Below are 18,860 nucleotides of genomic sequence, written 5' to 3' on the forward strand. Positions count from 1 at the left end.
CAAAACTATATATTTATATATATTTATAAGACATACAAAGTTACAATTCAGAGAATTAAGTGTCTTTTGTATTAAACTGCCATAATTATCGCAATTATGAGAAATAAAGGTGTAATTTTGAAACAAAGTTGCAATAAAATCTTAATCTCCAGATGTAACCTTTTTTTTGTACGCGTTTTGTTAAAATAAAGGAAAACATCCCACTAATTGGTCCTGTGCATCCTAGCATAATCTTTAAGTCTCCCAGCTAACCCAAAGTAATGTGAGCAAGAATATTAAAATAATTATGCCAAAACAACTTTGTTCCAACATGTTTTTTTCACGGGGTTTAAAAAGATTTGCTAACGACTGCCAGCGAAGCGGCAGCTTCGCTCACCTCGCGTTCCATTGAAGAACAGCGTTTGTCTGCGCGGGTTCTGGATGACCACGATGGAGCCGTCGTAGTTCTGCAGACGACAGGAGATCTGTGCCGTCCCTCCTTCCAGCACGGTCACGTTCTCAGCCTGCACGGCCTGCCCCTGCGCTGAAAGACAGAGGGAGAACAGAGTTAACGCAAAACTCTCATTTGCCTAAATGAATCATTTATTTAAAAAAAAAAAAGATTTTTGATGGACAGAAGGAGACAAGATGGCACACGGAGCAAGTTTAAAGACAGAAATACCTCAGTGACCAATTAACACCTCGCTCACGTAACTACCTTTGTGCTTAGAAGTGTGAACTATGCAGAAGAGGAGACACAGCACGAGTGAAAAAAGGAAAATAATGAGAGACTGACAGATAGACAGATATAGCGAGAGGGAGAAAAAGAAAGAAAGGGTCCTAATTAAGTGCTGGTAAGACCAATAGCATCGTTATCTTTATCCATTACTGTGGGCTGACACACTTCTCTCTTCCATCTGCTCGCTCTGACATCCACCTCGTGAAAGCGCCGGTAATGACGGCTCTTTTTTCGCGGGAATAAACTCGGATCAGTCATACGCGGGGAACACAGAACATCTAATGGCACTTTGACTGCTAAATCTAGTTGAACGTAACATCTACCGCATGTTCCCGGCTGACGCTCACGTGTTGTTGATGTTTATTTTATCAGGACATAGAGGAGCTGAACGTGAGGTCATCACCGCTGGCCCGCGCAGGCATGCTGCTGGAACCCTGCGCACATCATTAGCCGTGTTCCTCGCGGAGAGCCTGTCTCTGCTGGACTGTAATGATTCGCAAGCCTGACACCAAGGCACTGCGTTCTTCAGCAGAACATACCCGATCTGATGACATCACAACAGATCGCTGGGGTAAAACTGTCACATCCGCTGATTCGCTGAGACCTGTCTCCCCTCATCGCCGCACTCAGCTAGCTGGGACAAGACGTCTGACATGCTCAGACTGACATGCTGCATGACAGAAAGTCTGTATATAGCTTGAGCTCGGAAAAGTTGATAGAGTACTGGGTAGGTGTCTTACTTTATATAATAACGAAGGTGAAGAGTGTTTCTTCATCTATATGGGCACTTGAGGTCCGAGGGCTGATTTTTGTAATAACTAACTCTTCTTTTCTTTTCTTTTTTCACACTTCTTGTTATATAAAAATCACATTAAAACTTCCTTGAAAACTTCCCCTCAGAAATGTAAAATTTATTTCTGCATTTATTTTATTTAGCTACTTTTCAGAAGTCTTTTATGTATAATATAGACGTTTATTATTTTATAAACTCTGAAAATGCATCCAAAATGATTTACCTTTATTCTAATATAATTACCATACTACCATAACCTAAAAAAGTGAAATGGTCATTTCAATATTATTGTGAGAATATATATATTTTTTCAATTACAACAGTTTGCCACTAGTAAAGTAAGCTCACTTGTTTACCACTTTTTTATGTAAAGGTCATATTAAAACTGTCTTGAAAACTTTTCCCCATGAATTCATGATTTATTTTTGCATTCATTTCACTTTTTACTTTCATGAGATTTTATTTAGTGATTGTCAATCTTTTTATTTTATATTATGAATAATGTTCAAATAAGTAAAAATAAATTGTGCTGTCAAACGATTAATCGCATCAAAAATAAAAAGTTTCTGTTTACATAATATATGTATGTACTGTTTATTTATTTTGTGTATATATATATATATATATATATATATATATATATATATATATATATATATATATATAAACACACATAGTTTATATTTTGAAAATATTTACATGTACATAAATTTATATATTTATATTATATCTAAATTTTTTTTTAAATAAATATACATATGCATGTGTACTTATGTATATAAAAATAAATATACACAATACACACACATATATAATGTAACCCAAAGCTTTTGTTATTGAGGTGATTATTCGTTCAAAAGCACTAATTATTGTTTTATCATAAGCCCAAACTAGAATGTGAAAGTCTATCATTTAAATATTAATTTAACTTATTTAAACATTATTCATAATATGATATAAAAAGTGACTGTAAATTATTTATTTTTATTATTTATTATGAAAAAATATCAATTTATACTCAAATTACAACTGGCCCTCAGTGTCATTTACAAAAAAAGCAATAATTATTACTTGTTTATCAAGGAGAAAACTAAATATACATATACATATACATAATACATGTACAACAGTGTGGTGAAACAACAACGCAGCATTGCTAGGGTACAACAAACAACAAAACCAGTGAAACTTTTTCCTTTCAAAGGTAAAAGTTGGAAGTGAAGATGTCCTCCAAACATTTCATCAGGACATCTTGGTTATATACAAGAGGCTAAAACATCTCTTAGAGGAACAATTAGGATTATTATGGAGTTTTTTTTTTTGCTGAAAAGCGACAAAAGAGAAGTTCAGGAGGGAAATAAAGCAAAGTCTATAAAGGCGCTAGTCGGCATCCTCCGTCACCCGATGGCCCGCTCGTCTGGCTTCATTTAAATTTAATCCTGTCAGGCTCTATCCATCTCAGAGTACCCTTGTCTTAAATTCAGCGTGGAGGGAGAGCGGGTTAATAAAACATTGACAGGTGAGGTATTGAGCTGAAATCAAGAGGCGAGAACAGAGAAGAAAATGAGAGACAGTGACTGAGGACGTCCTGAAATTTTGCTCAATTGCCATTGTAATTGTAGCCATTATTATTTCTGTCCTCCGCATCAATATTGTGATTCATATCAGGACAATCGGCACCGCCATTGCTATCCCAATTATTATTCTAATGACTGTTATTACTCAGCACTCGGGCGTCCGCAGACTTGGCCGCCATTGTTTTAATGGCTCCTAATTGTTCCAACAGCACTATACATCAAGAGAAGGTCTGTGAATGCATGGGAGGCAATTAAAAACCTAATTCAAACCTAACAGAACTCAAACAAGTGTGGCCAAATTCCCAACAAAAGTAGCTAAATGTGTTTGATTGAGAAGTCAAACAAAACACGGCTAATTGAGCATCCGTTAAATGCACTCTGCTGCACGCCAGCTGTCTCCTCTTCATGTAAATGACCGAAATGAAGGGACGCGAACGGGAAAACAAATGGCACGGAGGGAGGGAAGCGTGCCGTGACGCCAATACGGTATTCGAGAAACTCGCCAACTCGCTGACAGGGGGTGGAAAGAAAGACACCAAGCGAGATGTAGAGGGAGGCATCGGGCAGAAGAAAGACAGCTGTGGGTTTTGGACAAGTGCGCAGCTGCCAGGAAAATAGCGGAGGGGTCGGTCGGGTCCGCTACAACTTGCGTGGGAGTTGTTTGCGGTGGTATCTGCATCGTGGGCACGGGAGTTTATGAGAATCGACGGTAGGGCGAAAACAAGAAGAAACCGCAGATGGGTTCATCTTGACCCTATTACAATCAAACCATAATAAAATACACAACATGCTCACAATTGGATTAGGTGTGAAAGTGAAGAGATCGATAACAGGCCGGCATACTGATGCTGTGAGAGGCAAATAAAATAAAGTAGGCTGGTGGGGTGGAGGTGGAGGAGGTGGTGGTGGTGGTGGTGGGATGTGGAGGAGAATTTCACAATTTGACCAGATGAGGGCGATGTATCAATACACACAAAGTGTCTATCTTTATCCTGAAGACAGATGGGTAGAATGATCCAATAAATAAACAATGAGATACTGAATAAATAATGAGTTTAAATGTAAATATAATATAAATATGAAATATAAATAACTGTTATATAAATAATAGAGTTTATATAAATAGAGTACGCAAGAAAATAAATTCATAAGTCATATCAGTTTAACTGTAGAATAAGATGGGGAAGTTGCATGCTTGATCATTTGTTCAGATTCCATCTGATAAGTTTTACCGGTTTTCAAAGGAAAAGTTCACCTAAAAACCTGGATGACTTATACTTTCTTCATCAGGACACACACACACACACACACACACACACACACACAGAAAGATAATCTAAAGAATGTCTGGGCTGTTTTTGTCCATTCAAGTAAATGGCATCCAAAACTACAGCTTTGAACCTCAGTTTATTCAAACAATGACAAAATCTTCAGTTTTTGGGTGAACGGTCTCCTTTAAGGCAGGGCATTTCCCCCCATCTTCCTCTACACAGAAAGCAGCCGTGAATTATGGAGGTGAGTTCAATTTAGTGACTTGGTAGAAGGCCAGATACAGAGCAGGCGTATGAGCAACCACCCTGCTTGAGATTAACTAGCTGAATTACAGCGTACAGTGAAACCATCAGACGCCCTCACACACAGAATGCAGTCATACACACACACACACACACACACACACATTTATGACTCCCATATGAATGAGCAGACAACCAGGCAGAGATGAGGACATCCTAAGAGATCCATGTCAAAGTTTAACAATACTAGCGCTGTTGAAACATTAAGACGTGCTTTGATTCTTCCCTTTAATCCAATTTCAATTCAGACTTTCCGCTTCGCTCTGTGAGCACCTGATATCTTCGGAACTCATGAGTCACTCATCACTTTTCTTTTTTTTTTGTTTTATTTTTCCAGCCAACCTGAAGCTCCCAGACGTCACCTAACCTGATGTCTCAGGTAATCAGTGAGCAAGCAGCTTCGGCTGAAAAGCTGACGGACTGAGATTCCCTGCTGCTATCTTTGTATATCTCTTTCTTTCACTCTGTGGTCTAAAATTAAAACGATCTCTCCGAAGAATCTCGCTCTCTGCCAATCATACGTGGTTAAAGAAACATTCCCACCATAAATAAAACATAATCCCTTGCAGATCCCCTCTCTTCTTTTTTATCTCAATCTGTCACTCTCTTATTCCCGGTCTTTCCCAGTTCCATCTCCCTCAGCACCTTGTCTTTTCTTCAATCCGGCGTATTTCTATCCTCTGCCCTTCTTTTCTTTGTTCTTTTCTTTTCTCCTCTCTAAAACTCATAATTCCCTCTCCTACCGTATGCTTTTCCTCGCTAATCTCATTCCCTTCCGCTTTCACACCTACACAGACTCCCCTACCTCCTCCTTAACATCAAACCCTGTCTCTTTCCTTCATTTTCCCCTCGTTTTTCTCGTCTTCAGTCCCTTCGCCCTCAGACTAAGCTCCCTTTTTTCCTCAGTAACCGGCTTCATTCGTCGCTTGCTTCTTCTGGTTTTCTCCTTGTAACCTTCCCTAACTTTTCTTCCGTGTCCCTTCTACTTTACATTTCCTTAACTTTCCTCTTCTTTATCTCCCCACCATGGATTCCTCATCATCTCTTTCGTGTTCCTCCCGCTCTCTCTTTGCTATCTCTCCGGCAAGGGGCCTGTTTATTTCCATCTCTCTCCTTCAGAAATGTGATTTGTTCTGCAGCTCAGACTCGCAGTATAATCATCCTGCTTTGTCCGGGCGGGCGAGAGAGCTGGAGAGAGGAGGAGCGGAGGAAAAAGGGGAAGGAGGGAGTGAAAAGGACACGCAAAAAGCAAAGAGAGGAGAAAATGGACTGAACATCCATCTCTTGTCTCTTTGTTCCACTAGTCTAATTACATCCATGTTCTTGCCTTCATATATCCTCTCTCATCCGTATCTTTATTCTAAAGCTGCACGGTACAAAATGAAGAGTTCGCTGAACTTAAAAAATAATGAAGGACACGTAAATGGCTTTCCTGAATGCATTTACTTAATTATCATAAGTAATTATTTTAAGCAAATGTCTTGACTGAACTGGAAATGTCAAACTGCCTTGACTTAAAATCTGCCATCATTGTAATAATTGGCTATTTAGATTGAAGGTTCATGCAGTCATTTTTTCCCCCTCATTAAATAGTTTAACACAAAGAACTGAATAGACTTCAAGATAAATATTCCAAATATTTCATAAAATACGTTTTATTGTATGTGGATCAGGTTTACCATTACACCAATTTGTGGTTAGTCCTGCAACCTCACCGTTTTAATTTTGTCAAATTTGATACATCCACACCACTAGGTGTCAGTAAAATCCCAAGATGACAACATTAACAAAAAGCTAATTGTTGGCTCTATTTCCATTTAAACTGTGCGATGTATATTCGGTAAGAAAACTAACTGCTTTGACTTAAAAAAACTTAAACTTAAAAAAAAATGTCTTTCTCCAAACTACAGAGTCTGTTGCTTGGATCAGAACATTCTTTAAAATATTATTTTAAGAGAAATATAAGAGAGCAACATAAGGACGAGTAAAATTGACAGATTTTTTATTTTTGGTAAACTATTCCTTCAACAAAAAAGGCACAGCTATTTGGTTATTTTCTTATTTACTGATCTAAGATCATTTCCGTGTGTCCAAAACCTCCAAAGGTTTTTTTCTTCACCGTTTCATTGCCTGTTCATGTTGTTTATTCTTTCATTCCCTGTTCCATCGCTCCATCTGTGATTTCTTGTTCCTGTTCTCCCTTATCTCTTCCCCTCACCATAACCGCCGCGCTCTCTTTGCTTTGACCTTCATGTTTTACGCTGCTCTTTTCTATGACCATATTTCAGTCATATCACTCTCTCCTCACTCCATTTCATCTCTCTCTTTCTCTCTCTTTTCCCCTCCATCCATCCATTTATTTCTCTAGACCACATTCCTCAGGTCATCTTGTCCCTGATACCCTTGTTTTCTTGATGTGTGTGTGTGTGTGGACATTTGTTTGTTTTGGGAGCAGTGCAGAGACCCCCGTGTGTTGCTGACACACTGTTTCGAAGCACTGCAGAGACATTTACAGTCGGTCATAACAAGAGGGGTTTACGTGAAATTTACAGGGCAATTACACCTGTAGGGCAATTAGCCTGTGAGAGCTAGCCTACGGCCAGCACGGAAATCCAGACTACCTCAACTCCTTGCATATACACACTCATCCTGTCAACCTGGCTCCCATCCTCAACAGCATCTCACATTCTACTGCTAGAGAAAAAATGCTTTATTGGCGAGAATTACATAACAGCATATTCTGCCAAGGCTAAAGACCCATTCTTTATCTCTCTCTCTCTCTCACTCACGCACATACACACATGCTGGTGCAGAGAATGGCTTTTTGTTGCTGAGATTATGAATATACAAAACGGTTCAAATGTCTGAGACCACTGAAATTGCTTCTATTTAGCCTTTTTCTAATTTAATACTTTTTTCCATTACAAATTAAATTATCAGCATAACACTTTGAAACGTTAAAATGAAAATTTAATTTAATGACTTTTACGATGTCTAAGTATTTCTCCGTATTAACCACCTTTCGCTTTAATGCCAGCAGCACTCGGGCTTCATGAACTCCACAAGTTTGTTTAAAACCTGATGATCTTATTTTCCAGAATTATCTTAAAGCACAAATTCAAAATCTGACAGTGGACTATGGAATAAACGTTACTAACTTTTTTGATTAGTGACCAAGCAATAGCTTAGAATCTGAAATATTTTAGTATAGTTATACAAAGTACACATACAGTATACTCACAAATGGCTATACTGTATATGTACACAACTGAATTATTGCTTGTATTGTCACAAAACTATATTATCACGAAATTAAAATTTGCTTAAAGCAACTATATAGCACAAGTATATTAAGACACGATACACATTTACCTCATGGATTTCTTTAAAGTTGCTTTGAAAGTCTATTTGGAAAAGAGCTATACAAATAAATTGATCAGACATACAAATTCTATTCTATATTAATAAGCTGATTTTTCCTTTAATTTGATGCTTTATGAGTTTTTAATTCAATAATAAGTGTTAATCATTCTTAAATTCTATGCTAAATCTGTACTTTTCATTATTATTACTATATAAATCATGTTTTAAAAGATGAACTTCAATGTTAGATATGATGTTAAAATGAATCAAAAAAAATTCAAAGTGTCTTATATAATGATAAAACTATAGGTTGCAGTTCTACTTTATAGGTTGTCAAAATTAACACGAGACTGCGTAAAACTGTGCATTATGTACCCTTTAAATAGTTCTTATTTGTTTTACATCAGAACATGTAATTACTTAAGGTTTGAATTCGACTGAGGACTTCTGCTCCTGCTGACAATGTGGCTCAGCACCCCAGATGTGATGTTATTAAAAGGCAGAGGAAAACAGCAAGAGAAGTCTGAAGTATAGACAGACTGTCATATCAACCTGAGGTCTAGTGACTCACAGAGAACAGGACCAACAATGTCCTTGCTGTGCTATAAGTGCACATACTCTGGGAAAAACATCAATTAAACCATAAAATGGCCAATCTCGGGTTTCCTTGAGGTTCCTCTTGAATACATGTTCTCTTTAACGGCGAACGTCCCTGAGTGAATTTGAGGTTATCCGCCATAAAGCCACTGTCATATCTCCTTCCTTCATTCCTGCCTTTTGTGTGTCCCTACAGAGTCTGTATTCTTGTTCATTCGTCCCGTTCTCCTCATTGTTATACTGCCGTTTCCTTCCTCCCCAGTGTTCTGCACATTTTAATGGTTGTATTAACAATTCCCTCTCAACTTCAGGCTCTTGTTTTACCACTCTCCTCTCTTCCCTTCTTTCTACAAGATGTCTGTTCTCTCTGAGTTTTCCACATGCTGTAACTCTCCTTTGCTACTTCATCTTGCCCTTCCTATGTCGACCTTCATCTAATGAGTTATACAAGTTATTATTCATATAAATTAGGGCTTACAACGAGTAATCATTTTAACAAGTAGTCAAATTTGCCTTCCGTAAATAAGAGGTTGCGTAACTTGTTTCTGCTAATTTCCACGTTTTCAAAATGACATCAATCATTTTATGAGGTAAAATGCAAGAAACACATTTAAGCACAGTGCATCAATTTTCATATTACTAAAATGATATTTAAATGAATTAATAGTTACTTTCCCATTAGTCATGTTGAACATGCAGGTTTGTAGCATCACAGAACTCACTCCTCTGTGGTGAGCAAATCATCCAAGTGCATGAATTTAATCACTGAGGAAATAAGCAAATTTATTTTTAACAGACATCCCCATCTAAAACAATTGCCATTTAAATAGGGCGGCAGGAAATTTGGACAGTTCAAGAACATCTTGCAGTATTGACACCTACACAAATATCACAAAATAAGTGACTTCGAAGCTGCATAATATTAAATTCAGGACACTCAAATGGTGATCATTGTTATGGCTGATAATAGTATTCAATACTAGATGGACCAATAAGATGCATAAATAATAAATGCTAAGTGAACTCATCCTCACAACAACACTGAGATTTTGAGATCTACAAAAGGCGACATTTATCAGTGTCATTAAATGATTGGTGTTTAAGTGAGCGTTAGATAATAGTAAAAGTAATGGGAAATGAACGTACAATTAAACATCCAAAAACATTATTTGGTTCATTGATAATTAAGAAGCAAAGTGTTTATCTAAAATGTTGCAGCAACTGATGCGGTCAATCCAATCGAATACATTCCGTCATCATCTACCCACCTTCACTTCAAACTCATATGCCTTTTTCTGGTTCACAAAAAGGATAATTATCAAAATGTCAAATCTTTTGCATACAATGAAAATGGGGGTTGATCACCAGTTGTCAAGTTCTGCTGCAATTTTGCTTGCTTTATTTCAAAAGAGCCCATTAGGTCGGGTTTTAAACCCCGGTGCCTTTGCATGTTAAATCAAAACTCCATTCTATCTTGCATTTACATATGCAACTGGTAATTTGTAAAACAAAACTAAAAAAGTTTTATGTTCTTGCCTAAGGCGCTGAGTGAGTCGAGACTTCCTCTGGTGCCCATTTAAAAAAAGAGAAGGAAAAAAGTCCACGACACCACTATCTTCTATCTTTTTGTCTTTGGTCCACACTCCTCTCTGATCCCTCAATCATAAATCTGCCAGCTGGCTCGGCCTCCATTCTCTCTTTTCTCTTCACACACGCGCATCTCTTCGCTCCTTCCCATAAATTATCTTCCTCTGAGGCCGGGTGAGAGAGAAGGACAGAAAGAAGTGTCTAAGGAGATGGGGACTGGCGAAAATAAAGAGTAAGCGACAGGCCGAGCCCGAAATGAGAAAGATGAAGAGAAATGAAAGTAGCTTTGGGTTTCATAAGGTTACAGACAGAAAGAGAAAGATTCATTTCGAGGTGTGCTGAGGAATTACAGGGAGAAACGGGACACGAGACAGATGGAGAAGTAAAGCTAGAAATGTGACGACTCACGGCAGAGGGAGAGCAGAACGAGGGACCGCAGCAGGAGGGATGGAGTGGAGGAGAGGAGGAGAGATCGCTGGCCTCGTCTCATTGTGTATTGAGGCTCGGTAGCTGATCAATGAGGCCTCTGTGGTTGATGACTGCACAATTCAGCACACGCTACACAGCTGAAACTGCTGCAAAATTACTACACCAAACACCAGTGCTCTTTAAAGCGCAAGGTTAACTAAATCACTTTAGCGGCTGCGTTTTAATCCTCAAGCAACTAATATCGCATGCAATAATAACCAGCCGAAGGTGGCTAATTAAAACAATGCTCAACGTTCAAGAGTAAAAAGAAACTGTTGCAATTTCCAGACAACATTCCCATCAAACCACTCAATAGCACTCAAATACTAAACTCGGATGTTGCGTACATTAATGGAGTAGTGGCTTTTAGATAATATCGTATTTGTTATGCAGAAGGCTGTTGTGTTTATATCTGAAACGATAGCCGGCTAACCACATCACAGAACTAAATCACGCAAAAGTGTTCGCTTATGAAATTCTTGTTTTTACTGCACGTCTTGTCTGGTTTTGCGGGTTTGTTGTTCTCTTTCGCAAGAAGGCAGAGCCTGTTGAGATTCACCTCGTCATGACGCGCAGACCGGTGCCAGAATGACACCGTGATACAGCAAACACAGTCTGGCTCGCTGAAACAATCATAAATCAATGCGCTATCTAGTCTGCCAACTGTTTTCACCAGATTTTAAACAAGTATTTCAACTGTAAGGAGTTCAACAACCACATCTGCGCGACTTTAAAAAAGACTGCACAAAACAATGGAAGTACAGACAAAGCGGTCGATGATGTATTTTGCGTCGTATAACCAAATCTATAACTAATCTGAAGTGGAATTGAAGTTGAGATTGCATACCACACATCTATGTATGACACATTAAAGGCTTTGCTCTAAAACACTGAAAAACGTGTACAGTAGGAACTTGAAGAGCTGGCTCAAAAGCCCAAAATGATCCCTAACAAAGAGCTATGTGTTATCGCACCATGAGAACAGGAGTATTAAAGCCCAGAACGGCCAATCACACTAGTGTTCTAAGCACACCGTGATACTGAGCACAGCCAGGATCCTCACTAACACACACGGTGATTGGCAGGGCTGATATTCTCAGTGTGGGAGCACAACTTCAGATCTGTGCCTCAGGTAACTGCCTGATTCTATTCGATTTTCCCCAAAGTCGTCACACAACTTCCCCTACTTCCACCAAGGTTGAGTCAAAGTTAATCCATCTCTCCTTTCCTTTCTTCCTTCTCTCTTTTTCTTGAGCTGTCCATCGGCAGAAGGTCCTCTGATTTCTTCAAGTATTGTTTCTTTTCTTTTTCGTAGTCCGAATCTCCTTAAGTAATCTGCCTGATGTCTGTATAACCTCTCCTGAAAGTGCACAGACACAATTTGGGAGAGAACCCTGGTATATATACTTGAGTATGTGCGTGCTCTGCAGATGCATATCCCACATATCGTTATTTTGGCAAAGGCCAGGGTAGGGTGAAAGTCCACAATGGCACTCATTCAGAAAGCAAAACAGTCAGACAGTCAATGAGCTTCACTGTCTTTCAGTCTCACTTCTACAGTTGGTTGTGTTTTGCTAAAGCGCTGTGGGTAATCAGCTTCTTTCTGATCAGTCTTTATCTGTCTGGCACACAGAGAGTCTTCACAAAGTCACGAGGGGCTGTTCTAAATGAATGCGTCTTGTTTTGCTACATGCTGTACATTATGTACTATACTAAGCTATGTGCACATAAATGCGTGAGTCTGTGTGTATTCATATGTGAACAGTATCCAATGTGCACAAAGAGGAACAAGAGAGAGGATAGCAAGATTGTGTGAATGTGGACAGACTAGTCAATTAGTTGATTAATTCAAAGGAATTCAATCCAGGTTCTTCATAAAAAAATAAATACATCATCCATCCATCCATCCGTCTACCTATTCATCTACCTATCCATCCATTCATCATCCTATCTAGTTATCTACCCATCTATCTACCTAACCATCCATTATATCCAGCTATACAACAACCTTTCTAGATACCCACCTACTTATCTATCTAACAACCATCTGCTTATCTGTGTACCTATCCACCTACCTAACCATCCACCCACCCACCTACTATCCATCTATCCCATTTATCCAACCACCTACCTATTATGCATAAAACCAAACACACCTACTAATCTACCTACCCATTCACCCATCCATTTATCTACCTACCTACCTACCTATCCACCCACCTTATCTATCTTCCTATTCATCAATGTACTTACAAATTTATCTCCTATTCCACCTACCTGTCCATCAATACATCCATCCATCTAACTACTACTACTAATACTATATAAATGTGTGTGTGTGTGTGTGTGTGTGTGTGTGTGTGTGTGTGTGTGTGTGTGTGTGTGTGTGTGTGTATGTTGGTAACAATAACACAACTAGCTGAGTATTTTTTCTGGATGACTCCTGACTCCATCCCTACACAGCCACGTCCATCTGTTTAAAAAATTGTCACTTTTGTTGATGCACAGATGTCATTTAATTTCATCTTCTCACTCTTATTATGCTTTATTACTGCTGATGCGGCTGTGTGTGTATTCATTACAGTTGTGTGCAGCACGAGACTGTGTCCAAAGTCCACTTTCCCGTTCCACCATCCTCATTTGCATCCCAATCATTTCATTTTTCACTGGCACCACACCAGACCAAATGTTGCCAAAGCACTTAAGGGACATGAGTTAACAGTTGCATGAGGGTAATGTTAAAAACTCATGCATGCCTCATACACACTCTGACTGCTTGTGATACCGTAGACATTAAGGCTCTTAAAACTTAATCCAGCACCAAAGGTTCGGTCCAGGAAAGCCCGAGGCTGCAGGTGGGAAGGTGGGTGTCCGTGGGTGCAGGAATCCTGGTGCATCAGCAGAAAAGGTGCGGGGTATTTTTGATGAGCTGATCCTATGTTCTGCTTATCACAGATTAAATTTGCGTTTTGTCCTTCAGGCTATGTAATAATGCGTGTGGGTGGGGGAGTGGTGAATTTAAGTCTCTTGGAGGAGAAGGAGGGCGTAGAGTAAGAGCAAAACGAGTGCGCATGGCTCTGAGTGTGTGTGGAAGACTTTCTTGGCACTCTTTCTCTCTCTTTCCTTCTGAGTCTTGTTGTTTGTTAGTGCCAGGCTTTTATGCCAAGCCGGCAGCCATTACTCAATCAGACAGCTTCCTGTGAGCTCTTCTCATTAAAACCTCACACGAACTCTAAACCTATGAGCACAATTATCACCCTTTATACAAACACACACACAAACCCGGGGGCACACGCACACGGTCGACTCACAACGAAAATACAGACAAAACAGAAATCCGAGTCCTGCAATTTGTGGGATGCTATTAAAGCATTTGGAGATGAACTAAGCCCGGTCACCCCCAACATACAAACAGTTTAGAGCAATGAACAGCTATGGTAAAATATCCCTCTAAGGGCAACAACACTAACACACGGCCTGAACGCTCTGAATTTTTCCATTTATAATAAATCTGCCAACACGGAAGCTCTTCTTCATTTAAAACAGAAAAAAAGAATATCAGATTATGGTTTTATAATTAAGCAGTGATGAACTGAAATATTATCTTGTGAAAAAAGAGAATGAACATATTTTAAAGTTTTGCAGTGTCATGCGATCCTTCAGAAAAGATTACAATGAGCTCATTTCTGTTCGAACTACCCAAATGAACTGATTCACTAAAATGAATCGGACTGATTATCATTTGATTATCACCTCAGCCCAGTAGGCTGTAAAGTTGCGTGAGAGATACAGTGTGACAAATTTGATGTAGCTGTTTTGTCACGCTACATTGCTACATATTCCCCAGTAGCTTGTTACTGAAAAAGCAACATTATTAATATGATAAATTGCTTGTGATGTTTCTCATTTGTAAGTTTGCTCGGATTAAAACATCTGGCAAATTACTAAATGTACTCTAAAGATACTCCACTCTAAATGCAGCATCACTACCGATAGCACAACCGAGAAAAATATCGCTTTTCGATTTATTTGATAAAGATTTGGTTGATTTTCTACACAAGTTGTCACTTTTGACAGTTGCGTTTGCATTGCAGTACGGCCATTGCTACTGTCAGCTGTAAGTACACTTGTAAGCACACACACCCGCAGAGAAAAAAACACACTCGAACAAAGTTGGTCAACAGGAAGCGCGTTCTCGCAGGTTCTGAAAGAGCCGCCGTGTGCTGTTTCTCACCGGGATCAGAGCCTATTGAGCATCACTGCATGTTGTTTATCAAAAGGAACAGGAGAACGGGAACGTGATCACCACACTGTTTTCTTCTTCCCTTCTCGTCTCGTCCCCATTCTGCCAGTTATCTATCAGCCCACAAAGGAACTATTTCTTTCCATATGATAACATAATCTTCCTTTTCTGTTCCTCTCTGAATAGTGCCCTTTAGTGTCTCTTTATCGACACAGTGTTTCTCTCTCTGTCTATCTCCTTCTCTGTTCGCCTTCTTAGACTGTCGATCTGTCTTCTCCTTTCTAAATAACTCACTTTTTTTTTCCTTCTGTGCCAGTGACCTTACAGCGAGGCTTTGAACCTTGCTCTTTCTTCCTCCCTCTCCATCATTCTCTCCCTTTCTCTCTCTCTGGAGGAAAATCACACACTCATCAGTTTTCCCCGCTTGGCTCTTGACGAGCAAAGTCGCAAGGAGAATATTAATGGACTTCAGCAACCAATTAACACCTAACTCACATAACAACCTTTTATACAAGCCAGCATGCTGGGAAAAAGAAGGAGAGAAGGGAACAGAGAGAGAAGGAGAGAGAGAGAGGGGTAGAGAGTGTGAGACGAAGAGGAAGCCGTTTAATTTGACATTTATGCTGTGAGGATGGGGATGACGGAGGTGTCTAGGAGAGAAAAGCGAAAGACGGAGCGCATGATCATGTTAAAACGAGAGAGAGGAGTGGGATGAGGAATCATGGGAAGTAACTGTAATCACAATTAATCAAGAGTTGCGCTTCTAGACCTATCCAGACTGTTGAGAGTATTAGAGTGATTAAAATGAGTTCATTATTCAACTTGCATAATTAAATTCCAATTCCAATTAAATTACGAAGAAAAATAATTGAAAGGGATCTTATTGCGATTGTGAATGTGCACTACGATTCTAAAATGAGTGATCTGTTCAGCAACAGGGTCATATGATAAGGAGAATCATGCTTATTATACAGTATTATAAAAATGAATGATTATCATAAAAATAAAAATCAATCACTTCAAGAATCAAGACTCCAGTTTTATATCTATATCCTGGTTTATTCTGCAATGTTACCCAGAGTCAAATGCATGCAGAGAAAACTAATATAAATATAAATATAGAATAGAAATAGAAATATAAACAGAACAGAATATAAAACTAACTGTTCAGATGTACATCATCCTGAACAAATATACATCATGTGAACCTAAATACGGTGAACCGTTCTGTTTGTTGTGTGCTGAATCTATTATCTTTGCTTGGGTTCTGAAACTCATATATATATATATAAAACGGCAAATGCGCGTCTCCTCTGACCCAATACAAATCAAAGCAAATCAAATTACAAAAACAAAATATAAATGGCCTTGGAATACTGAAAGAATGAAACCAAACCATGATACAAGTTATAATGACATTGGGCTTCAAAACAAGATTATGAAATGGCAGAATATGTCGTCACTGTCAGAGACACTGAATACAGATTCACTTAATGCATCCTCGCTGTCAGAGATGTATGACGCAGATGCAGAATATCCCCACATTCTCAGAGATACAGAAACAGAGAGAGTACTGTTAGAGTAAAGCATCTGTAGATACACGGTATTGAATTATAGAGTTGTTAGAAGATGGGTGACAGGCACTGAGCTTTTGTAATATAATGGCTGACTCTCTTCGATTTGTTCGTATCTGAGATAACTATGGCCGGGTATCAGTACAGATTACCTGATTCAATTCAATAGTGATTCACAAGCTATTCATTCGATTTGATTCTGTTCATCACCATTCTGTTTTTCTGTTTATATATATATGTGTGTGTCCATTTTGTTGTACAGTATGTCCATAATGTTTTTAGAGTTTCAGACTGTATTAAAGTGCTAATATTATGCAAGTTCATAATTTTATTTTCTCCTAGAATACATTTACATCATTTAAAGTAAAAAAAAAAATTCTCATATTGTGCATTGCTGCAGGCCCTGAAAAGCCTGATCTATTTGGTCAGCCTAGTCGGTTACGATTGTTTCATGATTTAAAGAAAGTTTCAGAAGTGTAACATTCCTTGCCATAGTCAGGTTTTTAGCTATAAATAATATAATATGTATGGTAACTATAGCATCAGTTGACTGTATTTTGCCTTCACGGTGAAAACAGTCTACTCAACATAACGAAATCACTAACCCATCTGTTCTTTGAAGGAGGACCAAAGCACCCAGAGGGCGGGCATTATGCAAATGTCTAACATGGTGACATAAGCAAGTCACAGAAATAACTGCAGGACAACAAACAAGGCATTTCAGACAAGTGCTTTCTTTCTCAAAGATTAGCTCGCTTTGGTGTGGACTTGATGCTTTGTAACTTTACAGATCATTTGCATGCACAGATAACTACATCACATACTAAAGCAAAGGTAAAATAAAAAATAATAATCTTATTACTTGTTAAACTGGTTATGTCTTTGATTTATTTAAAAGACGTTTGAGGAGTTTGTTCATTAATTGGACTATTTTACTGGTTGCATGTTTGTTTTCACATTTAGTGAAAAACAACAGTTCGATTATTACTCATTATTACTGTCATTATTTACTCACCCTCACATTGATCCAAACCTGTGTGAGTTTCTTTATTCTGATGATCAGAAAAAAAGATATTTTGAAGAATGTGTTTAGCCAATAGTATCCTTCCACTGCATGAAAAATAGCAGCCTTTTGACTTCAGTGTTTCCCACTGGATTTTGTGAGACTAGTGGCAGCAGGTGACGTCACACATTAATTAGCATTTGCGTGATGTCATTGCACCCAGTTACCGTTAATGAGTTAATTAGTTTTGGCAATGCAGACATGTTCTACTCTATGAACTGTCACATACTGTAATATGACTGAATGCCCGATGAAGCTGTTCTGTTGTCAGAGGAATCTCTCTTGCTGTAGTCCTGATTTATAATCGCAACATCATCTGATTAACTCAGTATTCATCAAACTTAAACTAATAAGTGACCATATGCGGTGGTTTTGGCTATATCACCGTTTTGTCTTATTCTGCATGCTGCCTGCGTCTACGTAACAAACTATGAGCATATTAACAGACTCATTTCGTTCATATTTAAGTCCAGACAGTCAGTAAGTGACACATGCTTAGAAACACTGTTTTGTATTCATTTATTTCTTACGAGCCTGCTGCGGTACGGGCAACCTCATACAAAATAGATGTCAAGAGAGAGGACACTGCACCGGGAAAGTCAGACCTTCGAGCTCACATGGGCTGTACTGGCAATATCTTCCCACTGAATGATAGCTACGTTTTTTAAATGCACCTGTTATGTAAAAAAAGCCACTAAAAGGGTCTCAAAGTTGATAAAGTCATGCTTGTGTGTGTGAAAGACGGGAGCTGATGGCAGCGGGCGGTGGGCGTTTGAAGCGGTCGATCTGGATATTGTGGTGGCCCACCACAAATCAATCAATGTATGGGAAACACACATTTGTGTTCTTTTGTGTTCAGCAGAAGAATGAAAGTCATACAGGTTTGGAACAATTTTGAGTATGAGTAAATGATGTTTCTGGTCATTATTTTGGGGTACGTACTATTATAATAAAAAATAAATAAATATAGACTAGCTGTCAAACAATTAATTGTGATTAAGCTCATCCAAAATAAAAGTCTTTGTTTACATAATATATGTACTGTTTATTTATTATACATATAAATACACACACATTCAGTATATATTTCGAAAAGATTTACATGTATGCATTTTTATTACTACGTATTATATATTAAAATATAAATATATTAAATATATAAATAACCTTTTTCATAAACATATACATGCACGTGTTTGTATTTCCAAATACATAATAACACAGTACACAGTACACGTTTGACAGAACAAAAAAAAAACATTACAACAAATAATAATAATAATTATAAATAAGATAATACAGA

General features: G+C 38.4%; 1 protein-coding gene across 3 annotated transcripts in view; it reads right to left on the reverse strand.

The window, feature by feature from the left end:
* Positions 1–18,860, reverse strand: part of cadm4 (cell adhesion molecule 4) — a 121,051-nt gene that overhangs the window by 28,367 nt on the left and 73,824 nt on the right. The window contains exons 1-2 of one of the 3 annotated variants that reach the window (XM_043261112.1): positions 10,618–12,017; positions 377–523 (exon numbers count right to left, since the gene is read on the reverse strand). In XM_043261112.1, coding sequence (XP_043117047.1) covers positions 377–523; positions 10,618–10,699 — 229 coding nt within the window. In that variant the 5' untranslated portion in view covers positions 10,700–12,017. Of the gene's footprint in view, positions 1–376; positions 524–10,617; positions 12,018–18,860 lie in introns of those variants that run through there. The other 2 variants (XM_043261114.1, XM_043261113.1) reach the window with 2 other exon arrangements.

This window comes from Puntigrus tetrazona, chromosome 16, assembly GCF_018831695.1.
Source record: "Puntigrus tetrazona isolate hp1 chromosome 16, ASM1883169v1, whole genome shotgun sequence".
Classification (NCBI taxonomy): Eukaryota; Metazoa; Chordata; class Actinopteri; order Cypriniformes; family Cyprinidae; genus Puntigrus; species Puntigrus tetrazona.